General features: G+C 41.4%; 1 protein-coding gene across 1 annotated transcript in view; it reads left to right on the forward strand.

The window, feature by feature from the left end:
- The first annotated feature begins 255 nt into the window (after window positions 1–255).
- Window positions 256–23,514, forward strand: part of LOC131696158 (uncharacterized) — a 42,213-nt gene continuing 18,954 nt past the window's right edge. Inside the window, exons 1-2 of the mRNA XM_058984699.1 lie at window positions 256–542; window positions 1,340–1,519. Coding sequence (XP_058840682.1) covers window positions 1,397–1,519 — 123 coding nt within the window. The 5' untranslated portion in view covers window positions 256–542; window positions 1,340–1,396. The remainder of the gene's footprint in view (window positions 543–1,339; window positions 1,520–23,514) is intronic.

The raw sequence follows: 23,514 nt of genomic DNA on the forward strand, positions 1-23,514 counted from the left end.
GCCCCAACTTCCCCATCGCTACGCGGTTTGTGGAAACACTGGGTCAGAACCCCTCGACAGCTGACGTGATTTATCCATCAACTGCGCAGACCAACCACATGTGTCATTCACAACATTTCTTGATTGGGGTGCTTTTATCCTGACTGTTACATTCCGGAACGGGCGATGTTCTCTCTCGTTCTTCCCAAGTGAGCTTGCATCAATTTTGTAACAGAGGAGCGGTACGCGAAAAGTAGCAGCAGTCATCATTGTCAATGTGATAAGCGAACGCGACACGAACGAAAGTATCTTTAGTTTTCGATCATGTTCTGCTGAGAAATTTTGTGCGTGCGTGCGTGCGAGTGCAGTAAATTCCTGCAGAAGTAACCGACGGATGAACGCGTGTTTTGCATATCGCCTATTGGAAGCGTGCGTGATTCGCCGTGCCGCGTGTGTTCATTAGAAACTGGGATTAAATAATTCAGCAGTGGAGAACAATTTCCCCAAAAGCAGTCCTCTCGATGGAAAATTGATGAAAACCTCAAGTGGTGGAAAAGTTATAGGTCACTCACATTATCACGTTTTGTATAGTTTATCCTTTTCTCGCATTCTGCTTTGGAGGCTCTCGGTCGGTGTAGCTCCTTGTCGCTCTATCCACCCCGAGTAAGGATATTACACACGGATCCGACTGTGTTTCTTCCTTACGATATCGATTATTTCACTCTTAATAATCGTAGCGTGTGCTTTACCGTGCATTATTACTCGCTAGCGACATGTGATTAGTGAAAGTTTCATTCATTCGATCTACAACTGATCACTTGGATCGAAAACAGGTGAAAATCTGAAAAGCGAGTTTGCTCGGTGGAAAAGTGTCGTTTTCGCAGTGCTACAGACTCACACAAGCGTACACTCGCGCCAGTGTGGAGCTTTTTTTTGTTATGTAAAACCACCCCTTGAACTGAACTGTCTTCCCATAACCTCATTTCAGCGTGTGTGCCATTCCGATGTTTTCCTCCTAACATCCGCTCTCTTTTGCGCTCGCTCCCGAATTCCCTTTCACTGCCACATGCTTACGCTATACTATCTCATCATCCGGTGTATCCATTTTTATTGACATTGGCCGGACGGGTACGTTTGTTATTGAAGTTTGAAAGCTCTCTGCACTTCGGATCATTAACAGCGTAGCAATATTCGACGAAATGTAGCCTCCGACCCAACCCTTCCTTTTGTTGTCCTAAGGCAAGAAAGAAATGTCCTTTATGTATGAACTATGCCTCTTCCTATCGAAATGCCAGAGTTCGAGCCCGATCCGGTTTAATCTAACTATTGCATTCTGTTATCCTCCTCCCCTCCAAAATAGTTTTGGAAACCGGACCAGTTCCATACACGGTGATGGGGGTGTGCCCCCTGACGGGAGATGCAACCACCCCAACGCTACATACCGTCAGTTTCTGATTTATACGGTACAGACGAAATAGAATTCCTACTGGACGAAATACGGGATCTCGAGCCGGCCTGCTGTCAGCTAGAGGACATTCAAGTACGTATTGGAAGCAGGACGCAGCGGTAGCATGAGTGAAAAAAAATTCGATATCGAATAAGTTTATCTAGGATAATGGTGCATCGTAATTGTTTTTCGGCCGGCGATATTTTACGTGTGAAATCATGTGTGTTTGTCATATTTCATATATAAAATCGATCCGTTGATCTCATGCATAGAATGCATAGGCATGCAGGCGACCGGTACCACATTGTGTGAAGATGAGTGCAAAAACGTGTGGCTAACGCATAGCATCACATGTATCTTTGATGTGGAGCGGAAATTGGAACTGTAAATACATATAGTTTGACACGGGCACGTACGTAAGTATGTAGCGAAGCGTATATGCAGAGTATGGAGTATGGTGGGTTCGTTCATTCAGACCGACTTGGGTGCCGTATTTCGAGTACAACATACAGAAGGTACAAGAAGGTAGAGGTGATTCATTGAGATCGAATGGTTTAAATACACAGCTAACATTACAAACAGGATAAAATGTTACAGTCTGGTCTCGTACTACGCGATTAACTGGGAGGGAGGGGGGTCATGAAAAAGGATAGAGAGAGATCCTGTAGAGCTCATGGGGTTTCGGCTGATTGGGGATGCGGCCGATTATTTCGACGGTGTCAACATTTAGCGCCATACTTTCTTTGGCAAAGCTGATTTGCTTATTTAGACCTACAATTTAGAGCCATTGGGTTTAGCATGAACTATATTGAGATTTTGATATTTTGAAAGGTGCTGGTCTCAAGAAAATTTGTACAGGCAGTCAAGAGCATCTGTATGTGCGAAATAATAACTCAGAATTGTCCCACCAGGCGGCGCTAGTGCGAATGCAAATATTCAACAAATGCATAGTGGTCCAGAATATGAATTTAACCTTCTTTAGGGCATGTTCAGGACGAGGGTCTGCCTCAAAGGGAAGAAGAGCGTACCTGCATAAGAATACAAAAGTCGCAAATTTGACACACGTAAAAAAGATTCAAGATAATCTGCAAAAAGGTGTATGCATGTGTGTATAATAATTTTATTGGTGGCAAACGCCATGAGAACCCCAAAAAGGCTGAAAGCACTAGTTTCTATATTCAAAACTTTATGCACAGAGAACAGACGTCCATCTTCAGCATTCAACTTGTGTAAAATCTCTAACGGTTTCGAAGGTAGTTGGGATATCCAAACCAGGAGCGCTACTGTCGTCATGTTTTTTGTGGCTGAGTTCGACAGAATTGACAGCGGTTATTCCTCTACCCAGTCAAACTAGTCCGGCACCGGTTCGGACTTCCAGCATGAATTCTAGCTCAAATGCATCAACCGATAGAGTCGGAATCGGTTTTTTCATTGAGCAAGTTTCCATACTGAATCCATTCAGGATTTCGAACCGGTTCCGGAATGGATTTGACGAATAGTTGGGATAGGCTGGTGTGGCGGCGCTAGTGTTTATCGTATATTAATTCAAATGTTTACACACGTTTTTTAAATATTTTTGTTCGATCATGGATGTCTGTTCTCTGTGCTTTATGTTTGAAATAATTAATAATCTTTTTTGGGAAGTGAAATAATATTTATGCAATGTCGATCTTGCCAATCGTAAAACCATTTTCGCTTTACGTATGCCGTATATCTCGTATCATCTTGGGTTTTCACGTCATTTGCAGTTTGACAAGACCAAAATTGAGAAAACCATAATTTGATGTTGGAACGGTCTATCCCTGAGAATGATCATAGGAAGGGTAGTCCTTCGGTACAGGAGCGTTTTATTTTGTATAGAAGTTTCAAAGTAGAACTGGAACTGCAACATTCGCATCCCCAGCAGAGCTTTTGTTTTATAATTTCGAACAGTTTTGTTTTAAAATTTAAAGGTGTTATACGACGCCGCACAGTGGTCAAAATGAGCAAATTCACGCCTTTAATTATTTTTTGGCTAAACTATAGGGTTTTGAGTTTTGGTGATTTCAGACAAGTTTTTGGAGTTATCAATGCGGATTTTTGAAGTAGACGGTCATGTTCCAAAATGAAGTGTAAAGGCACTTCTGAAATATAACTTTTTACTGAAAGGAGATAGGCGGTTTGAGGCTTCAGCAAAGTTGTGGAGAATATTATTTTAAGTAATTTAACTGAAGATACTAACTCTCTATATACAGCCGTTTCGTTGTTATGAGAAGTTTTCAAATGAACCCCATAAAAATCAGTTTATTTAAAATAACTTGTCGTATTCATTCCTCTACAACAATGTTGTTCACAATGTTTTAGATATTGTAAAAACCCACAACATTGTTGAATATTTTAAGACGATCCGATGTTTATAGAAAGAGTTAGAGCTGTTTCTTTGATTAAAAATGTCATTTCTTAACAAGTTTTCTAAAAAAGTTGCAAAAATATGCAAATGAAATAATGTTATCTTGAAAGTACATTTGATTTTAGAACATGGTCGTCTACTTCTGAAAATCTGTCTTAATAACTACAAAAACTTGTCCTAAGTCACCAAAACTCAAAACCTTATGGTTTAGCCACAAAATAATTAAAGGCATTTTATTTTTCCCCAGTCTATCGGTTCTAATTGTCTGTGCTGAAAACTTTGCATGTATTTAAAACACAGTTCTAAACGTGTTTTAAAATCAGCAACAAATAGAACGGCGTCGTATAACAGTTTTAAATTTTGAAACAAAACTGTTCGAAATTATTAAACAAAACGCTCTGCTGGGATGTGAATGTTTCAGTTCCAGTTCTACTTTGAAACTCCTATATAAAATAAAACGCTCCTGAACATGCCCTTAGGTGTTAACTTTTTGTAACGAATAAGGTGTTAACGGGTCGCATTGACCCCGATTTCAAACTCAGTTTTAAGACACATTTTCAACCAAATCTATATGAATTGATACTTAAATTGTTTGTTGGAGTGTAAATTTTCAGTTTCTGGTAAATATGACCGTTTTTGACCTGGTTGGTTAGTGGGAATCGGTGCTGAATGGGGTCGTGTTTGGCATCCATAGATGTATACTGAATTTTCATCATAAATCACAGGTTCATTGATAGAATACTTATAATAAACACAAGCAAAGCAAAAATGAGAATGCATATATTAAATTTGTACATGATACGACTGATCTTCGATGTTCCGGATTACGATTCCGGTGCTAATTCCGGCGGTATAATAGTATTTCTCATAATATTGATCAAGCGACAATATGGTCAATCAATGAAACTGATGCCAAGAATTTGTAATATGCTTGAAATTTTTTATAAAATCCTATCTAAAATGATTTTGATACTCTCATACTAACCCTGGATTCTGCGTGAATGCGTGATTCATCCGGAAGATCAGGAACATCCGTATAACTGGTCAATTCATGAATCTAATCCTAGAAATCTTCGAAAATATTTGTTGCATTGGCATAAATTCGTAGTTATGACTGGAAAGTGGGCGCTCTTGACCACATAATGACTTTCCGGAAAATCTGGAACATCCGTGCAGCTGGTTAATTCACGAACCTTGAGCTCTAAGATATTTCCGAAAACATATAAGGTTATATTATGCGCATAAATGCGTACCTGTGACTGGGACAGGGACCCATGAACCTTTCGGATGAGCCGGCGTAGAATTGGCCAGTTCACAAAGTATTTTTTCAGTGTTAGTGAAATTAATTCATGTTTTTGCTTGGGACATGAACAGCACAGGTCACGTGGCACCCGCGTGTGATGAAGGGTAATTTATCGAAAGGATTTTTCTATTATAGTAAACAAAGATTCGACTATCAACTCAAGAAAACTTATAGCACTTCCAGGTAGACGGTCACAAATACGTTTTCTTTTCAATAAAAAAAGCTGAAAAAAGAAGAGCCAAAAGGGTTCCAATCCCAGTCACAAGTACGAATTTATCTCAGAGCTCTAGGACAAGGTACATGAATTGGGCAGTTCCACGGATGTTCCAGATCTTCTGGAAGGTCATTATTTATTTATTTCATTATTATGTCCATCGGACTTTAGAGTCTACATAGACAGTCAGGATGGGAAAAGCCCATTTGAGTTAGACACCTTACATTTCATTCCCAGACGGGCGCAAAAACCACCATCTTTTAAAAGCACAAACACAGACAATAATAATAGTAGGGTGACCATATCAAACGAGTAAAAAACCAGGACAGTTGAAGGGGTACTGCTTCCCCCGTTACCTCTCAACCGACATTGCCTTTTCCGCATGTTTTCGGCAGTTAAAAAGTTTTAGGGTCTGGCCGGCAGAGCTTCGACAGTAAAACAAGTTCTGGGAGTCTGGGAGGAAGAGTTCTGCCAGAAAGTCTTTCATCGGAATTAGATCACCAAGAACTTTTTCGGATTTACACAAAGGCATTTCTTGCTACACCACCATCAACAAACGTTTCATGCTGAGATGGTCTGTGCAGGACCGGCGAGGAGTTTTCAGTACTAAAAACGTTGACGTAAATCAGAAACATCAGCGATCCCAAGTAACTTCCCTGCGCTATGCCTGGCAATCTCCAAATACAGCCATTATCTCTCGATTTGAGAGCTGCAAAACCTACCATTGTTAGGGGAAAGTGTTCGGTTGCCGGCACTGGTCGGTTGTTGGCACCCCTATGTAGCTTTTGACAGAAACCAGACATGGACATTCTAATAAATATAATTTGTGTGTTATATTAGCACGATCTTTTTGTGGCGATTGCTGAAGCAAATATACTCGAAGATTCTGTTTTACACCCAAAATATTTTTTGAACAAGTGAAACTCTACTTGAAAGTTCTTTTTTTATGATTTGTTTAGTGTTATAGAAAGAAGAAAATCGATCAAAAAAGTATGCGCATTAAATATTTACGATGTGAATTTATTATATTTTGTGATTCAATGTTAAAATGGCACCGAAATGTTCGCAACAATTTTTTTTGATCAGTTTTCAAAAAGGTTATTAAATTCGGTTGTCGGCACCCAAACATGGTCGGTACCCCATTTTTGTGGCAAATGCTCTCAATAACCTAACAATATGGGTATTTTGAGAACCAGGAAGGTGACTTCCGGTTTAGCGTTTTACATTTACATCAAGAAAGCTCACCTGGTCGTGTTTTCACCGCTAGGTAGCACTGTATATACCAGATTGTCACGACCAGACAATTTGGTTTGGGGGGGGGGGGGGAGGATTTAACCTTGTAGCGCCCCTACCCCTTGGCTGACCTCTATCTGATCTGTCTGAAGCTTTGGCAAAAAATGGACTGCCCGAATCTAACTCAATTTCAGTGAATGCGATCCGCCAGTGCCTTAGAAATGCATAATATTCGCCCTAGTTTTTCACATACACATATTGTGGTTCTGATGAAGAATTATGTTCATAATGCCTTTGATGGTTGTTGACATGAATCAATTTCCTTTTCCCTTTGAATCTTGATGATGATCACTCATATTTTTCCATTTTTAGTCAATTTTCTTAGGGTGCCGACAACCGACCACATTTTTCAAAATGGTAAAATATTAGCATTTTACTAAATTTGTAATAAATTTTTTCAAGCTGACAGAATAAATTAAATTCTTTCATAAGTTATTAGCTAAGGCCTCTAGCTTTCCATTGGTATGCTTATTCCCATATATTGTTCAATTGAAGTAATGTTGTGAGCCAAAAACAAAAGTGTGCCGACAACCGAACACATTCCCCTACCAAAAATTTCTCCGTTTAATCGATTGTTATATGAAAGCTGGCGGATAGCTTGGTGTAAATAATATGAGTTTGAGCCAGAGCATGAAAAAATGGATATCCCTGCGTGAACTCGAAAGAAAACAAAATTCAATTCATGCCCGTCGTGATGAATGAAATGTTTGGTTCGTTTCCCTCGTCATTCGTTCTCCCGATACAGCGCATTCAGTTTTGGACATGTTCGGTTTCAGAAGCAAAATGAATTTTGTTTCCATTCTCCCTATCAGAGGGATTATTGAGCAAAAGTGCACCAGATATAGATTATGCAGTTCACTTATGCTCGAAAATGTAGAAGATGCCAGCTTCTGCCTTCAAACTATCCACATAAAAACAAATGAATGCTTTAGTTGGTGAAGGAATTTATATTTCCTCTGCACTTAAGCATTCCATTCTGCATGAAGTTTCAGTCAGATGGGAAGTTAACCAATGAGGGAGGCGCTGAATCTGAATTCGGTAAATACAAGCAGAAATAAGTAACTGATTTTGAAATTTCGCAGCACTGGTTTGAGCGCGACATTCCATACTCCCTGTTATGTAGGATGCTAGACTCGACGGTTAGGCGCTGTTCAGCGTCCAGGCGTGAAGGCATGTTAATCGTCCATTAGCTATTTCATTTATTTGGCCGTGGAACTTTTAATATTATAAATGTGTAAATAAAAATAAATAAATAGAATTTTATTGTATATCCATCGGATCGTGTGTACGCGACTTGTTACTTTGCGTAAATATCTTATTTCTTTTTGAAGATCTATTTACTTCATTGCCTCTTGTTGCTTGTGGATCACTTAGTCCGCTTTCTCTCGGTTTATCGTTTTCGTTCATGCTATCCTCGCTGTTAATGTTGTATGGGCTGTCACGATTACCTGGTTTGAGTTGTTTGTGGTCGCTTATCTGTGTTCTTTGTTATTTACTTTATTATCGGTGGTGCTGGCAGTTGATTGGGAAGTAATAAGCGCATCACAATGATCGTTCACGTTGTGCGTAGGTTCTGTTGTTTCAGTATTCGTTGGTGTATGAGCTGCAACTCCGGTGGTTTGTGATTTAGTTGATGTTGATGAAGGGCTGTGTGATGGGTATGCTTACAGTTGATATTGCTTCGTTAGAGGTTTGTGTACATGGTTTCTTCTTGTGTAACAACGTAGAGCACGCAGAGGTCATAGAGGTCATATGCGCACAACGTGATTTGAGATTTGGTCACGCATTTTGCTTTGAATTGAAAGTTCAGATATGAAGGAATAGTCAATATAAACGGGTATCTTAGTCCTAACATTATCATGCTCAACGACGCATTGCATGTTGTCTTTCATAGCGTAGCTTTCCGTTATGGCCAAAGTTTTAAATGTTATCAGTAACGAGTGCGGTGGGCTTGTATAACAACGACTTCCGTTAGTCTGAACTGTATTTGCAAATTTGCTGTTGAGTTTCAAACATCTTGAAATAAATGATCGATATCCCACCGATGAAAGTAACGGTACTTTATTGTCTTGGGACGATTTTTTTTCATTCGATTGCTTTGCTTGTTTATAATACTAGCACGGTACATATAGACAGCAGACTTTAGGTAGAAACGTTCGTTTGATTCACTGCACTGTTAGCAAGCAGAGCGACTGATTAGGTACTGGTATCGACCCTGTAGTAATTCCATGATCCCCAGCTCGAGAGAGCACTCAATGAAATTATACCACGATAGTCGATATTTTTCTTTTTATGGAATGGATTTCCAGTAAGACGAAAAAAAGTCACTAGCAAGAGAACTCAAGTAGAAGCAGAAGCACCAAAACACCGATGTCTCTTTCCAGAGGTACCAAAGGGAATTCTTCGGGTCCCGGATTGAAAGGCGATTTAAGCCGCTGGTAACCCTTGTTTCATCGATATTGCAGTTATGTCCATGTCCTGGGAAACCAGGACGTATGGTCACCCTAAATAATAGCTACAATTCATCTTAAGTCCTAGTACACACAAATCTTTACATTACAAAATAATATTAAAACACAGCAGATCGTCTAATTTGTCGGCAAAGCGGCTGGACGGTTCACTAAATTATGCAGCAAAAAATATGTGTAGGTCATAAGTACGCACTCATTCAAGTGAGAATTCAAGAAACAATACAAAACACCTGATTCTAAGACCAACTTTATGAATTGATCAGTTCAGCGAATGTTCGGATTTTTCGGATGGTCCGATAGAGTCAATTTTACACTCGGAACTACGAATTTATGCCAATGCAACGTGAACAAATGTTTTCGAAAAAACTTCAGAATTCTAGAACTAGATTCATGAATTAGTTTTACGGATGTTCCGGATTTTCCGGACGATTTTCACGTAGACTCCCGGGTCAGTATTTGAATCGGAGTATCAATATCATTTTAGATGGGATTTTATATAAACTTTCAAGCATATTACAAATTCTAGGGATCAGTTCCATCGATTGACCACATTGTTGCTTCATCAATATTATAAGAAATACTATTGTACCCCCGGAATCGTAATCCGGGACATCGAAAATCGGTTGCATCATGTACAAATTTAATATATAGGGTGATGAGCCTATTTTCACCATACTAAGCAAGGTGCCTCCCTAATTCGGTAATTTCTTTCCTTACAATCAATGGAATGCGTAAAAATTTACATCAACCACTTTGCTTCGTTGTTAAGAACCAATATAATAACACAAATGCGTTGAAAACAGTAAAATTCTCGTGTTTGAGCACAATGAAAACTCGAATCGAGTGGCCCCATTGTTGCGCTACCATTTGACTCAATGCGTTGAACAAAGATGGCAGACACTGCTCTAACCAACGGCTTCAAATGGGTAGGGTGATAATAGAAACATGGCGCAAATAGGCTCATCACCCTATGCAAAACTCCCAAGTGGGAAAAATTTTGGACAAGACCAATTTCTTTGTGCATGAGGGCACATGCCTTACATGAAGTATGATTTTTTTGTTTTAGTGTTTCGGATTCTCCTCGTCAGTAACTAGCACCATCTGGGTGTCCAGTTAGACTATGTATCAGAACTAGTACCCAAATTAGCACTAGTTAGACACTAAATTCCAAAAAGTCACACGTCTTGCGTGAACACTAAACCACTGGCTTATACCGAGTGATGTCTCGATAGTAAGCACAGAGGTTCTGTTTGCCGACGAGGAATATGAACCGAAACTGTCTTTTGGTATAAGTACCAAACGCCTGGAATTATGCAAAACTCCCAAGTGGGAAAAATTTTGGACAAGACCAATTTCTTTGTGCATGAGGGCACATGCCTAATATATACATTCTCATTTTTTCTTTGGTTGTGTTTATTATAACTATTCTGTCAATAAACCTGTGATTTATGATGACATCTATGGATGCCAAACATGACCCCATTCGGCACCGATTCCCACTGAACAACCAGGTCAAAGACGGTAAAATTTACCAGAAACTGAAAATTTAAACTCTAACAAGCAATTTAAGTACCAGTTCACAAAAAATATGCCTTAAAACTGAGTTCGAAATCGGGGTCAATATGACCCGCTAACACCTTATTCGTAACTTTTTTGTACAACCCTTCAGGAATGAGCGGAAATTTTGAAATCTATTGAAAATCGTTGCTCTCCATGAAATAAGAAAAGCAAGAAACTCTTAACTTCTAGCTGCAAAACTTGAAAAGTTTTCGCATTTTGAAAGTTCATTTGGGGTCATATTGACCCAAACACCTAAAGAAGATTAAAGAAAATTGGTTTTCTTCCATATTTGTTTCACTTGTTAATACGAATATGGTCAGTTTTCTTAAAAAAAAAATGCAAAAACCACATAAACTTTTAAAAAAATTTAAAATCAAGAAAAAATTTAATTCATTACACAATTTTCTAACATGGTGATTAAACGCGTCTTTAGTTTGCTCTCGCACTATTTGGTTATACTGGTTAACCTTTTATTGGGTAACTGTATACTAAGGAGGAACCTAAAAGGTTTGATAAGTACATAGAAAAATAATCAGCAAATGTTTGGCTAAATTACTGACAATTCTCCAAAAATATAAAATACAGTCGTACCTTTCAATTTAATAGATGAACTCTCGGAAAACAACTGATTTCACTGTCGAAAATCTCAAAAAACAGTTACAGAATAGCTTTCGATTAGCTTTGTATGTGCAATAGCTGGTTGGCTCCAGCTCATTTCATGTAAGCTGCAGCCGGATTATAACAAAATATTCGTCTGTAATACAGAGATTCCACGATAAACCGGTCGACCACAAAATATGAATCTCCATGATTTTCTCTGGCAATTACAACATTTTGAACAATTTTTCAAAAGGGCGTTGACGTTTCTGTATGCATTGCTCTCAAAACAAATTAGTTCAATTACTGCATTTACAGCAAAACTATCTAAGAAAGAATTACAGGGAATGAATACTTCCGCACAAAAAATATGCACTGAAAAACTGTTGCATCATATTTCCCAAAAGCGAAATTAGTCGAGATATTTGGAATTGTGTGCCAACAAAACCAATTAATTCGTGAAATTGTGTCTTTTTTTGTAAGTTATTCGCGTTTCTCCATCACAAATAATCAAGTTTACTGCGTCAAAGACATAAAAAAAACCTATTTAGTGTATTCGGGCCATAGAGAAACATTTAATCCAAACGTTTTCTTAACAAAAAAATTTAACATATTTTTATAATTCATATTCTTCATATTTCTTATTGAATATGCTTCGATAAAAAAATCGAAAATGCAATTGGCGATTTGCGGCAAAACCAAAATTAGTCATGCGACACCTATGATTCAGCTCATGAACTGGCAAAGTGATACAATTTGCTTTTTTTCACCCGCAAGTGAGTCGTAGCTTACAACAAAAACTTCATTTCCTTCGCGGAAAAAGCTTACCACTGCCAAAATATGAATGAAACGAGTAAGAAATTTGGTTTTATTTACAATTATTCTGAAATTTCAGCCATTTGCAACTATTTGGCTCATACATTTCTTCAAAATGTTATCGTGGTATTATTGTGGTTATAAAAAATCGTTCCATAAATGAAGTTCCAACTCGAAACCAAGACCCAATCAGTACCAATGTCAAACTCCTTCATATTTTGGACTACGTAGGAGATTCAGTGAAGACTAGGGTTGCCACCTCTGGAGAGGCTTTGACCCGGAGATTTTCACTGATTTTGAGTGGAACGAGACAGAAATTGGAATCAAAGCGATTGCTAGGCATTTTAAAGCACATTAATCGCTTTTTATTACCACGTTAAAGTAAAACTGTAAATTTTTCACGCTTGAGAACGGTTTTATCGGTTTAAAGTGGTGTAGTATTTCACTTCCCCGATTAAGTGCCAAGAATACAAAAGCACCAGCTAATCTCACTGTGGAGGTCGAACGAGCATTGCTCTCCTCCACAACTAACAGGAGAAGGAGAGCAAAGGAGGCAGAGCTGCGACATCACACTATGTGGTATCGGTTACTCGTCATCAACAAATTTTAATTTCGCAACAAAGGGGAAAAACTCACCTCCCTAGCCCAGTTAAGGATCGCTGCTGGAGTAGCAACAACACCGCAAGAACTCGTTTAATGTTGACCTAGTCAGTTGGATTAGAACAAATCTGCCAGACCTTAGTGCAGCTGGTGATAAGCACCGCTAAGAGTGAAATGATTTGGTAAAATTGCAGTAAAATAACTTTTTTACACCATTTTGAGCGACTTAGTGGAATGCAACATTTCAATTGTAGCACATAGCGAAACATCAGCTATGTATGATACAAAGCTGACACTTTCCTATTAGCCGGATATTTTCTGTCCTCGTGTGATCTGGAGAGTTTCATGAATTTACACCATCTCATGAAGTTTTAGCTTAACTTAGGAGGAACGGGAAATGATGTTACGGCGGCTACGATGCTCAACAAATTACATTTCGGAACAGCACACGTATAGCTATGCGAATAATATTAGAAACCACTATGTTTTACGCCCTTTTCGCAAGAAGTTTACTCATCATCTTATAAAATAATGGTTTTCCTTCATTTTCATAAACAATTATCAACAAATTGATCAGTGATTTGGTGTTTAAAAGTTATTTTTTTTACCAACGTTTACAAAAAATATATGCACTGACAGAACAGAATCAAATCAGCAACACTTTGATTCCAGCGCTATCTGTAAGCGGTTTCAACGTAGAATCGCCAATAGTTTTCGAGATATTTACAATTTTGTTTTAACAAAAACAATTATTTTCTTTGTTAACGACATTTTCATAAGTTATTCGCGTTTATCCATCCAAAACAAAAGGTTTTTAAAAATGTTTTTAAAATTTCGTATAATTTGGAAGCTACATGAAAACAACCAAAATATGATTCAACCAAAGGATGATGAAACTTTTGGAAGATTGTTAAATGCATTTTGATTTTAAATGACACATAAAATCATATTCTGTATTAAAATTATAGTTTGTCTGTCAATTAGTATGAAATTCAAAAATATGTTATTGTTAGAAAACCTTTTTGCCTTTCTCATATAAAGAAAGGCTATGCAATCACTGTAAAAATCGACTTTTTAACCGAGGCCCGGAGAGCCGAGTGTCATACACCATTCGATTCAGTTCGTCGAGATCGGCAAATGTCTGTGTGTGTGTATGTTGTAACCCGTCAGGGTAACAATTTAGCACTGGGTGGAAATATACCTTTTTTACGTATACACTCCGCAGAGTGTATTGTTTACGTAAAATTATGCTCACCACTGTTCCATATGATCGTTCGCTTTTTACGTTAAATTTTGTTTATATTTTTGTTTGTGAACGATTTTGTTAGATCAGATAGGTGTAGTAATTTTTGTTAAATATTTGTATATTAATAACATAGGGTTTAGTTAGGCCACCGCTCTCCTGCTGCTGAAATAAGGGTACTGGCTATGCTGCGCATAGGTGATGACAGCTATGCGGCGGTACGTTTTTTTGGTGCTGGTTTTGGTGTTTGTTTTTGGTGGAGTGAAAAGGCGGCCATCGAGATAGTTAGAAAGTGATGGACCACGGTTACAAACAGACGTCCAGAAAATTGCTGTGGTTTTTTCGGGACAGTTTCCCGCCACTGTTAAATAGTTTAGTGCGCGCGTGCGACAGTGAAAAGTCCTGTCGAAAAGTGCCGGCCCGTGGTCCGGGCACTCAGTAGTGTGGTGCTGGATCGCCGAAGTGGGACAGCTAAGTGCAAAGGAGCTTTCGCTTCCCCGGCTAATCGTTAAAGATCCTGAGCATCCGCCCCTCTCGCTGTAGAGGATAAGCCGAACGAGCCTTGCTCTCCTCTACAGCTAACAGCCAAGGAGAGGGAAGCAGGTAGGACAACGGCTCCACCTGGGAAGAACACTGCGGTGTCTTCCGGGATTCCTTGCGGGGAGCAAGTGAATCCGGTGATTTGTCACCAACGTCGCTAGGGAGGTTCCAACAAAGGAGCCAAGCTCACCTCCCTAGCTAATTGTCAAGGACCGCTGCCGGAGCAGCCAACGACCAAAGGAGAACGCGGCCGTTGTTGTCCCGGCCGGTCGGAGGAAACCGCCCGCCTTTCCGCCAGCAGTAGCAGATCACCAGCAGCAGCAGCAGTTGAGAGAGTAGCGGAGAATAAAAGTCGGTAAATCTAATAATTTATTGTTTTACTTTTTTTTTGTTTCGTTACGAAATCCGAAATTCTGTAGAGGCACCTAGGCCGCCCTGAAAAGAAGGGTACGCCGGGCAAATAAGAACCCGAGTAGTGGGCAAACCCCTACTTACATTTGGCGCACAGCGCAAAACACTGAAAAAAATATTTTCCTATTTTGGAAAATATTTTTTTCTTCCGGAGTGTGGGGTGCTTCTACTAAATCTAGGATTTTCGTAGAACAGTCGGTGAGGTTTCTTCCGCAATATTGTTTCGCGGTCGTATTATTTATTTTTTTACATTTTTGGTATTGTTTTTCTTTGATTTTTGCATTTTCCTTTTTTGTCCGAATTTGTGGATTGCGTTGTTTGTGTTTGGTCTGCCGGACGAGTAGTTTGAAGGTTGTCATTTATTCGGTTGCGGTGGCCAATCGCCTTGAATTCTCAACCCGGTTTGAGACATTTTTGGAGCAGCTTGATTTCCTGAAATTTTAAGGGAATCGTTAGTGGGCGAAAAATCAGAAATTTTACCGTACCAGTACTTACATGCTTTGTGTCTTGGTGATTTCTTCCAATATAGCGCAAGTTATGATGGCGTTGGAGAAATTCAACCAAGCGTGTGTGTTCATGCGCGTCGATCATTTACATTTCGATGAGCTGGATTTTGAGTTGCTATCTCGAAGCATTTTTGTCTCTCCTGATTCGGATCTTTCGGGTGTCCAGCGGCAGCGGCGTCTTCGGGGAATTTTGTCGCATGAGCGGTCGTCTCGGAGGGAATTAGTTCGCAATTTCCGGGGTGACGTGGGTGAAGAAAAGGAGATCTGCCTTGGTAAATTACTAACAATCAAGGAAGATCTCCAGTACCGGTGCCCAAACAAGGAGATTTACCGAACACGGTTGCTTCATTTGGGGTCTAGGCTCCAGGTTATCCGCAATTATGCGGCAGGGGAGGTCAACCAGGAAATTTCGGGGTTGCTGGAGGAAGTTCTAGCAGTTTATGCCAGTCATTTCAGTGACGAACAGGCAGCACTTCCTCCCGACAACCAAGAAGGGGAGGATGGAGAAATTTTGGGAGATTTGCTGAGTACAGACGTACCTGCAATTCCACAGGGATCCAATCCTTCCGATAACGAAGGATCTCTTTCCAAACAGCTCGTAGGAGACGACCTGTTGCGTGTCTTGTGCGAGATGAGGGACGAGATTCGACAATTGCGACAGCAATCCGACGATAATAAAGCCCTAGCGTCTCAGGGGTCTGATGCTTTTTCAAAAGCTACCGAAACGCTAATGGGCGGGATTGCTTCACTGACAACAATTTCGTCAGTTTTGAGAAAGACGGTTCAAGAAGTTGTCTCACTTCGTGAATCCGTCAGTGAACTTCGGGCACTAGTACATCAGAAGGAAAGTGCTCCTGAGATGGATCTGCAGACCGATCTGGAAGATTTGCGTTTGATGGACGTACCCGATTCATTTGATGAACCAGAGATTCCTCGCCCAACACTGGCGCCCAGTCCCGATCAATTTGTGTTGAAGCGAGGATTCTCGGGTCAACAAAATATATGTCCATCACTTCCAATCGAGAAACCGAAACAGAATACCGGATTCACAGCCCCGTACCAAACTCAGAACCAGCCTTACGTTCCTGAATTGACCGAACAGCTGGCGGGACCATCATATCCGAACTTTTCGATATCCACCAATGCGGGAAACGGATCGATGGTGGCCCCCAGGAATTACTCGCGAAACCCGCAACGCGTCGCTGATTGGAAGATTCGGAAGTATGCTGGAACTGATGAAGGAACTGGACTTAATGAGTTTTTGGACACCGTAGCAAATTACGCTGCGTGTGAACAAATGTGCGAAGACGAACTTTTCAATTCTGCGATGCATTTGTTCACTGGCAATGCTTTGACCTGGTATCAGGCTATGCGTGCGCAAAACCGGTTGTTTAACTGGAACCATCTTGTTTGCGAGCTCAAGGTAAATTTTGTTCATCCTGAACTTGATGCTACGCTCAAAATGAAGGCTCTCCAGCGCCGGCAGATGCGTAACGAATCTTTCCAGGAATATTTCCTGGAAATGGAAAAAATATTTCGTGCTATGACGGTTCCAATGGCACCGAGCGAAAAACTCGGCGTGCTCAAACGGAACCTGAAAGCCGATTATAAACAAATGCTGATTCTCAGGCCAGTGAACACGCTTTCAGAATTGATGAGTCTTGGTAAATCGATCGACGCCTCCAAGACGCCGATTTATCAGAAAGTTTTCGGTTCTTCTCGGGAAGTTGCTGCTTATTCTGATAATCCACCACAAAACAAACAAAAACAAAATAATCAAAACCAAAAGGGAGGTGGACAGAATAACGGCAACGCAAAATCCAAAACGTTTTGGAACAAGAATGCCAAACCGGCAGGTCTTGATTCAAGCAAGCCTCCTGACAACCAGAAAAAGAAACAGCAAGGGAAGCAGGACGGCAAGAATCTCGAAGGAAACAATCAAAAACCGATCGAACCACCGCAGAAACCTATAATGTGTCTGGAGTATTTGGTGGAAAAGCATCGTCCTCCCGTGCTCGGCGTCTGCTACAATTGTGGAGACAAAGGACATGAATTTGAGGAATGCCGGAAACCAAATCGGGTCTTCTGCATCGTGTGTGGTTTTAAAGGATTTGATGTTTCTCGTTGCCCTTACTGCCTAAAAAACGGGATCAGAACCAACTGAAGTCGCAGTTGGCAGTAAAGCAGCGCTCCAAAGAACAACTAACAATCCATCCCCAGATTTACGACAGTTTTCGACCGGCTCGTGATGAGGACTATGATAATTCATTGTCCGTCGAAACCATCGTCCTTGACGACCCGTTCGATAACCGTCCATTTGCAATGGTCGCAGTGTACGGCAAATCCTTCAAAGCCTTGCTCGACAGTGGTAGTAACGCCACAATTATAACTAAAAAGCTATACCGAAAGTTTTCGAAAAGTCCGTTGAAAAGGTTGGAACGACCATTTGAACTACGTTCTGCAAATGGTCAATCCTTACCAATCATTGGACAAGCGTATCTCCCGTATACTTTTCAAAATTTGACAAAGGTCCTATGCACTCTTGTAGTAGAGCATCTGACCGTCAACTCCATTCTAGGTATGGACTTTTGGCGCGCCTTTGGGATTTCTCCTGAGATACAAAACTGTGCTCTGTTGAACTCAGGTCAGGAATCAGAAGACGATGAAGAAGATGAAGTACCGCGTGAGTCGATACTCACTTCGGAACAGTTAGCGCGCGTAGAAGAAGTAAAGAAGTGTTTCCAGGCAGTAGAGCCCGGAAAGCTAAGCCCAACCTCATTCACAGAGCACAGGATTGTCATCAAAGATGAATTCCAAGGTGCGGCACCCGTTTGCCGATATCCTTATCATATGAGCCCAAAGAAACTGTCTAAGGTCTGGGAAGAAGTTGACCGATGGCGGTCTATGGGAATTATCGAGGAGTCTGATTCGGATTGGTCGCTTAATATTGTGGCGGTCACGAAACCAGACGACTCAATTCGCCTTTGTCTAGACGCTAGGCCTCTCAATGAGCGTACTGTACGAGATGCATACCCTCTGCCCCACCCTGGGCGAATATTGGGCGGCTTACCCAAGGCGAAGTACCTGTCTACCATAGACTTGAAGGAGGCCTTTCTCCAGGTACCCCTGGCTAAGGATAGTCGCAAATATACCGCTTTCAGTGTTCCCGGCAGGGGTATGTTCCAATTTACCCGTCTACCATTTGGTCTCGTCAACAGCCCCGCTACTCTGGCGCGACTGATGGACCAGGTTCTAGGACGAGGTAAATGGGAACCTTACGTTTTCGTCTACCTAGATGACATCATCGTGGTAAGCGAAACGTTCGAGCATCACATACAGTTGCTCAAAGCAGTGGCCGATTGTCTAGCAAGAGCCAACCTAACCATCAATTTGGAAAAATCCCGTTTTGGAGTACCCGAACTAAAGTTTCTTGGTTATTTGTTGAATCGGGACGGACTCAAGGTCAATCCTGACAAAATTCAGCCGATTCTCGACTACGAGAGACCGGTTACCGTGACGAAACTTCGTCGTTTCCTCGGTATGTGCGGTTATTACCGCCGCTTCATTGATCGGTTCAGTGAGGTCACTGCTCCCTTGAGCGATCTGCTCAAAACGAAAACCAAGAGCTTAGTTTGGAACTCCGAGGCAGAACTCGCGTTCCTTAAAATTAAGGAACTTCTAGTCACTCCTCCAGTTTTAGTCCCACTAGACTTCTCCAAAGAGTTCATCCTTCAGACAGACGCTAGTGACGTAGCAGTCGCTGCTGTTCTGGTGCAGGAGTATCCCGAGGGCGAGAAAGTAGTTGCTTACTTTTCGCACAAACTGACCACTCCCCAAAGGAACTACCATGCAACTGAGAAGGAAGGTCTGGCGGTGATAATGGCGGTTGAACACTTTCGAGGTTACTTGGAAGGTTATCATTTTCGACTGGTCACTGATTCGTCAGCGATTACATGGATACTGAAGACTAAATGGAAAACCAGTTCACGTTTGAGTCGTTGGAGTTTAGAATTGCAACTCTACGACATGTCTATTGAGCACCGGAAAGGCAAGGACAATGTCGTTCTAGATGCGTTATCCCGGGCCGTAGCAGCCGTTTCCGCTTTGTCCACCTCAGACTGGTACTGTTCCATGAAGTCCAAAGTTATCCAAAATCCTGACGACTATGCCGACTTCAAAGTAGAAAATGATCAACTTTTCAAGTATGTCAACTCAAAAGTTGTTCCGTGCGACTCGCGGTTCAGTTGGAAACTCGTCCCAGCACCCGAGTTCCGTCAAGATTTGATCCAACGTACCCACGAAAATTTGCTTCACGTGGGATACGATAAAACGATCCACGAAGTGCAGTTGCGATATCACTGGCCTCGTATGGGATCGGAAGTACGAAAGTTTATTCGAGAATGCGGGACGTGCAAGGAAATTAAAGCTCCTTTCGTCCCAGTCCAGCCCGAAATGGGTCAGTCGCGTGCGACTAATGCACCATGGCGAATGGTTTCTGTGGACTATATTGGTCCTTTTCCAAAAAGCAAACGTGGCAATCAACACTTGCTTGTCGTCCTCGACGTCTTCAGCAAGTACGTCATGTTAACCCCCGTTCGAAAAATCGCTAGTACATCACTCTGTACGATACTACGCGAACAGTGGTTCAATCGCCATGGTAGCCCGGAAATTCTGCTAAGCGACAATGCCTCCACTTTCACCTCGAAGGAGTTCAGTCAATTCATAAAAGAAACCAACGTCAAACATTGGCTGAATTCCCGCTATCATTCGCAGGCTAACCCAGTGGAGCGAACAAATCGCTCGATAAACACCGCAATCCGGGCATATGCTCGAACCGAGCAGCGCAACTGGGATGTCCACATCAGTGATGTGGAGCGCATCCTAAATACTACCGTTCATTCCTCCACTGGATTTAGTCCTCATTTCATTATACACGGGTGTGAAATGGCATCTGCCGATGACTTCAGCAGGATTTCCGGTGAGGGTGACCTAGAAACAAGACACCAACAGATAGACAAAATCCGGGAGATTGTGGTCAAAAATTTGGCAAAAGCAAGCGAGGGCATTCGACATCAGTACAACTTGCGTCATCGAAAGTTTTCCAAACCTTTTGAAACGGGACAAATGGTGTACCGTCGAAACATGAAGTTGTCGAATGCACTCGAGTCTTACAATGCTAAACTTGGACCACAATACTTACCGGCAAAAATTGTCTCAAAAAAAGGTGTATCCTCCTACGAGCTGGAGGATTTAGCAGGTAAAAATCTCGGAGTTTGGCCAGCAAATCTCCTTAAACCAGCATAAAAAAAACTTTTCCGTGCCGTTTGTGGACTGACGGTATGCTTTTCTATGGATTACTCACTTGGGAGTTTTCCAAAAGCAGCCGTCAGTTCCCGACGACAACAACACGGACTTTGGTCCGAATAAAAAAACAATAAACATTTCTCCGTCTTCTCTATCTTTATTGTGGAAGACCAACTCTGCCGCGAGAAGGTTCTTCAACACCTTCTTGCAATTTTTCAGAGCCACATTCACGCAGTGTGGTAAACAAACATCAGAAAAACATATATGCACTGGCACCGGTGACGGTTACGGTGGGTGGAATTCTCCACTTAAAACAAAAACAAGTACACTACACCGTACCGTCATTCGGTCAACGGTTGCATTAACCTGACACTTTTTGCCGTGTTCGGCAAACAGAAACAAAATTCTTTAGCGCCCCACTCACGCAGTGAGGTAATCAAATTATCTCACTTAATGTATGGTCGGGGACCCGTCTTGGCCACGGAAGGATAGAATTATCCACTTCAATAAACACACCGTGGTCCCCGGCCGCATCAAATACATCACTTACCGCCGTGTCCGGCAAAACAAATTTATTCAAAACCCCCTTCATGGGGAACACTCGCACCTACGGGTGCACAAAATTATATATAATTTCTCCTTGTTTGGGGCAACTTAAAAAAACATATTCACCTATCAATACTTCGATAGGGACACACACAAACACTAGCGCGACTAATTCCCGACCGAAATAAAACACGAAATCGCGCGGAATCGTTTCAAAAATCGCGAATGAAAACAATTTGCTACCGCCGATTTCGCGTATTGTTTTGTTTTGATGATGATACCATCATCAATTTTGACAGTTTCTCCGATGTTCGCATCAATGCTCTGCATCATGCAGGTGTAGCCCGATTTGGATCAGAGTGGTGTAAGTGGAAGAGCGAATGGGGTAAAACGATACCGTGTCTTCGATTTCGGGTCGATAGATACAATTTTATTTCGCATAATTTTGGGTTTGTGGTTAAACCTGGGGTGGTTCGTTTGATTCCAGCGGGAATCATTTTGATATTTTTAAAATTATGCGAAAGACATTCTTTGGTCCCTCTCAAACGTTTCTTTTGCCCTGTACGAAGCGTTTTGAGGCGAAAAGGGACGAATATACAAATTTTTTGTCCGGAATGTCTGTGAGTGGGAGAAACGATGACGTGTTAAGCGGTATGGTATGTGTGAATGTATGTGTGCAGAATCGAACAGTGAATGAATGCATGTGTGAATGATAAGATAAAATTGTTTTGGGGTTAATTCGAAGTGCTTATCGGAATGTGAATGATCGAGTAGGCCACTGATTGAGGATGAATGAATGAGATAATTGTATGAATGTATTTGGATAGAAACCCCAACACAGGCGTGTAGTACTGGTACCGTAAGAACACGAGGCATTTCTGGACAGTCGAAAAAAAAAACGAACAAAATAATGTCGACAACCGTTCCCCTGCAAGTTGGAACATTGAAAATTGTCAATGCCACTTGCAGAATTTTGGGAATTTCGAGTTGTTACCGATCTTGTTTTCGGATTGGATTTAGAATTCAACCCATAGCCGAATGATGGCAGTGGCTGATAGCCTCTCGCTTCGCGTATGCTGTCAGTATTATCAGACCCAACACAGGCAAACTTTTCACCAATGAGGACATCCGGTCGATTATTTTTTTGAGATGAAAATTTATAAATTGCGGAATAAATGATTAGGTGTAGTTAGTTTTTCTTTGTTTATTTATTTATTTATTCATTTCGTTCATTATTATTGTATCGGTATTAGGTGTTAGGTTAGAAAAAAATTGTTGCCAATTTTTTTCCACCCGGTGTGGGCGAGATTGTAACCCGTCAGGGTAACAATTTAGCACTGGGTGGAAATATACCTTTTTTTACGTATACACTCCGTAGAGTGTATTGTTTACGTAAAATTATGCTCACCACTGTTCCATATGATCGTTCGCTTTTTACGTTAAATTTTGTTTATATTTTTGTTTGTGAACGATTTTGTTAGATCAGATAGGTGTAGTAATTTTTGTTAAATATTTGTATATTAATAACATAGGGTTTAGTTAGGCCACCGCTCTCCTGCTGCTGAAATAAGGGTACTGGCTATGCTGCGCATAGGTGATGACAGCTATGCGGCGGTACGTTTTTTTGGTGCTGGTTTTGGTGTTTGTTTTTGGTGGAGTGAAAAGGCGGCCATCGAGATAGTTAGAAAGTGACGGACCACGGTTACAAACAGACGTCCAGAAAATTGCTGTGGTTTTTTCGGGACAGTTTCCCGCCACTGTTAAATAGTTTAGTGCGCGCGTGCGACAGTGAAAAGTCCTGTCGAAAAGTGCCGGCCCGTGGTCCGGGCACTCAGTAGTGTGGTGCTGGATCGCCGAAGTGGGACAGCTAAGTGCAAAGGAGCTTTCGCTTCCCCGGCTAATCGTTAAAGATCCTGAGCATCCGCCCCTCTCGCTGTAGAGGATAAGCCGAACGAGCCTTGCTCTCCTCTACAGCTAACAGCCAAGGAGAGGGAAGCAGGTAGGACAACGGCTCCACCTGGGAAGAACACTGCGGTGTCTTCCGGGATTCCTTGCGGGGAGCAAGTGAATCCGGTGATTTGTCACCAACGTCGCTAGGGAGGTTCCAACAAAGGAGCCAAGCTCACCTCCCTAGCTAATTGTCAAGGACCGCTGCCGGAGCAGCCAACGACCAAAGGAGAACGCGGCCGTTGTTGTCCCGGCCGGTCGGAGGAAACCGCCCGCCTTTCCGCCAGCAGTAGCAGATCACCAGCAGCAGCAGCAGTTGAGAGAGTAGCGGAGAATAAAAGTCGGTAA

This window comes from Topomyia yanbarensis, unplaced genomic scaffold, assembly GCF_030247195.1.
Source record: "Topomyia yanbarensis strain Yona2022 unplaced genomic scaffold, ASM3024719v1 HiC_scaffold_80, whole genome shotgun sequence".
Taxonomy (NCBI): Eukaryota; Metazoa; Arthropoda; class Insecta; order Diptera; family Culicidae; genus Topomyia; species Topomyia yanbarensis.